The following is a 3540-nucleotide window of genomic DNA, read 5'->3' as shown; positions in this document are numbered from 1 at the left end:
CAAGAATGCTGGAATGGGTTGCATTTCCTTCTCCAGGGGATCTGCCCAACCCAGGGATTGAACGCAGGTCTCCTGCATTTCAGGCAGATGCTTTACCCTCTGAGCCACCAGGGAAGCCTATGATCAGCCTAGACAGCATATTAAAATGCAGAGACACTATTTTGCCAACAAAGTTCCATACAGTCAAGACTATGGTTTTTCCAGTGGTCATGTATGGAAGTGAGAGTTGGACTGTAAAGAAGGGTGAGCCCCAAGGAATTGATGCTTTTGAACTGTGGTGTTGGAGAAGACTCTTGAGAGTCCCTTGGACTGCAAGGAGATCCAACCAATCCATCCTAAAGGAGATCAGTCCTGGGTGTTCTTTGGAAGGACTGATGTTGAAGCTGAAATGCCAATACTTTGGCCACGTAATGCAAAAAGCTGACTAATTTGAAAAGTCCTTGATGCTGGGAAAGACTGAGGGCAGGAGGAGAAGGGTACAACAGCGGGTGAGATGGTTTGATGATATCACCAACCCAATGGACATGAGTTTGAGTAAACTCCGGGAGTTGGTGATGGACAAGGAGGCCTGGCGTGCTGCTGTCCATGGGGCCACAAAGAGTCGGACACACTAAGCGACTAAACTGAACTGAAAATGAATCATGGTTAGGAGGAGTCTTGCCTTTTGCAAAATGGGATTAGGCATCAGTTTTATTTTGCAATAAATTCAGATTTAAAAGACTGAGAAAATAGCACCAAAGCTCCCTTATATATTAATATTTTACTCCACTTCCTATAAGTGCAACTTCTTATCTATAAGCATAGAACATTATTAAAACTAAATAATTGGGTTGTGCATGTGTGCTAAGTCACTTCAGTTCTCTGCTTTTTAATGGTGAGAAAATAAACTCAAACATTGAGAGTTCTAATGAATATTAAGGAAAAGTGCTTTGATGGAAATTATTACATTTGCTTATACATTCCTTGTACAAGAAGATAGAAAATAAATGGGTAGATTAATACTATATGAAGTTTTATTCTTACTAGTGTAGAGGTATAATAAGAACTTATGCAGAAGATTTATTATGGCAGGGTTTCAATAGTGCAAATGTGCTTAAGTCCACAAACCCCAAAGTTCACAAAATTCTGAAATAATTTATACACACATACACACATATACATACATATATATAAATATATAAGAATGTAATTATAAAAACACTGAAAAACATTTCAAGATATCATTAATACATTAGAAATTTTGAGAACTATCTGGGTGAAAAAAGCATATGTTTAAATTGTCTGAAAAAGTCAAAGAGATGCTATCAGATTTTAGGCAGAAAAAGGCATGCCAGGATATTTCCATTGGAGTATTTGATGAGTTCCAGACTAACAATTAGCAAATTAAAAGAAAATAATGGGCTATGGATCAATCACCCGTGTTGTTAGTTAAAGATGATTCATGTTGAGGTATTGGGGTCTTACAGAAATATAAACTCCATATTTGTAGTAACTTTGAAATTTAGTGCAAAAAACATATTAAATATTAAAGTATGGACTTTACAATGAAGTTATAGTGTCTATGCCCCAAATATAATAGATCAGCATACATAATGTAATAAACATAGGAGATACAAAGGTAAATGGAAACACACTAGACGGAGGAGAATTTATCCTCACAGAAGGGTTGTTTTAACACTCTGTGCTGCTGTATTGGGAGAAATCATTTTTTAGAATTGCTTGATGATAACTTGTAGTTAGCTCTCGACTGATGTCCAAAGGGAAAGCTCTTCAGTGACTGTTAAATCTAAAATTTGGAATTTTTATTCACTGTCATTCCAGTTTATGTGACATCAGATCACTCATGCACAGAAAATTATCAGGGCATGCAAATATAAAGAAGATTGTGAATCAGTTGAGGTCAAAATGGAATAGATGGAGACTAAAACCTGAAGTAAGCAAAAGTTGAATATGGTAGTGGATGCAGAGATATAAGAATATTAATAATTGTTTTATAAGTTTCCATTTAAAGTTCAGGTCATGCATTTCTTTACAATTAAAATTTACTTGAGAAGCATTTCTTGACCAAGTTCTTAAAGGACTGCTTTACCTGCTGGTTCCTTAAGGAGTAAATAAAGGGATTTAGCATTGGAGCAACAGAGGTATTAAGCACTGCTATACCCTTGGTTAAAGCCACTCCTTCTTTGGCTGAAGTTTTTACATACATGAAAATGCAACTTCCATAAGAAATGGAAACAACAACCATGTGTGAGGAACAAGTGGAAAATGCTTTTTTCCTTTGCTCAGGAGAGGGGATCCTCAGAATTGTTTTAAGGATGAATACATAGGAAAGAATCACTAATGTTAGGGTTACCATGAGTGTGAATGCTGCCAGGAAAAATGCCATGAGCTCTAGGAAGGCTGTGTCTGTGCAAGAGATCAGTAACATGGGGGAAGAGTCACAGGTGAAGTGGTCAATGATGTTGGAATCACAGAAATCCAACTGAAGTCCCATGATCACAGGTGGGAAGATAATGAGAAACCCAGCCAGCCACGAACTAATGACAAGCTGGTTGCAGATTCTACTATTCATTATTGTTGTGTAATTCAGTGGCTTGCAGATAGCCACATAACTATCATAGGACATGACAGTCAAAAGGAAAAATTCTGTTGAACCAAGGAGTATGAAGAAAAACACTTGAGCCAAGCAAGAATTATAGGAAATGGTCATATCCCTTGTTACAATGCTGACCAGAAATCTAGGAATACAAACTGTTGTGAATGAGATTTCTAGGAAGGAGAAATTCCTAAGGAAGAAATACATGGGTGTTTTGAGGTTTGAATCTACCAGAGTAAGGGTGATAATTGTCAAGTTTCCGCTTATACTCAGTATGTATGTGCAAAATAGAAATAGAAAAATCAAAACATTTAGTTCTGGATCATCTGTTAATCCCAGAAGAATGAACTCTTTCACAGAGGTGTGATTTTTCATTTCTTATTACTGACTTATTCCAAGTCTATAAATGCAAAAAGAAGCAAGATTTAGAGAGTACGGTTTTACGGATCTTACCTTTTTAAAAATCACTTCTGCTGGTTTAAGAAATGTGTGCATGTGTGTGTACTTTGTTACTCAGTCATGTCCCACTCTTGTGACCCCATGGACTATAGCCCACCAGGCACCTCTGGCAATGGAGATTATCCTGGCAAGAATACTGGAATGGGTTCCCATGCCCTCCTTCAGGAGATCTTCCCAACCCAGGGATTGCACCCAGGTCTCCCACATTGCGGGCAGATTCTTTACTTTCTGAACCCCAGGGATACACAAGAATATGGAGTGGGTAGCCTATCACTTCTCCAGGGGAACTGCTTGATCCAGAAATTGAACTGAGGTCTCCTGAATTGCAGGTGGATCTTTATCAGCTGAGCTACCAGGGAGGCCCATATATATGTATAAAAATAATGGAGAAGTAAATTAGACACCAAATTTTACTGAATTTTGAAAATATATCTAAGCCACGAGAAGAAAACTTACGTCTTCTAGATTACCAGCCTTTTCATATT

General features: G+C 37.7%; 1 protein-coding gene across 1 annotated transcript; it reads right to left on the bottom strand.

Annotated features, from left to right (window-relative positions):
* Positions 1-2035: 2035 nt before the first annotated feature.
* LOC122423644 (olfactory receptor 6C76-like) lies at positions 2036-2971 on the bottom strand. Its single transcript, XM_043440893.1, has one exon. It carries the CDS (start codon positions 2969-2971, stop codon positions 2036-2038), a length of 936 nt encoding a protein of 311 aa, XP_043296828.1.
* Positions 2972-3540: the final 569 nt, after the last annotated feature.

Source organism: Cervus canadensis, chromosome 21 (genome assembly GCF_019320065.1).
Source record: "Cervus canadensis isolate Bull #8, Minnesota chromosome 21, ASM1932006v1, whole genome shotgun sequence".
Taxonomy (NCBI): Eukaryota; Metazoa; Chordata; class Mammalia; order Artiodactyla; family Cervidae; genus Cervus; species Cervus canadensis.
The sequence above is the reverse complement of the archived record's forward strand: the minus strand, read 5'-3'. Positions and strand labels throughout refer to the sequence as shown.

Excerpts from the sequence above, each read along its gene's own strand:
- LOC122423644 (XM_043440893.1), bottom strand. The coding sequence starts at position 2,971 with ATGAAAAATCACACCTCTGTGAAAGAGTTCATTCTTCTGGGATTAACA.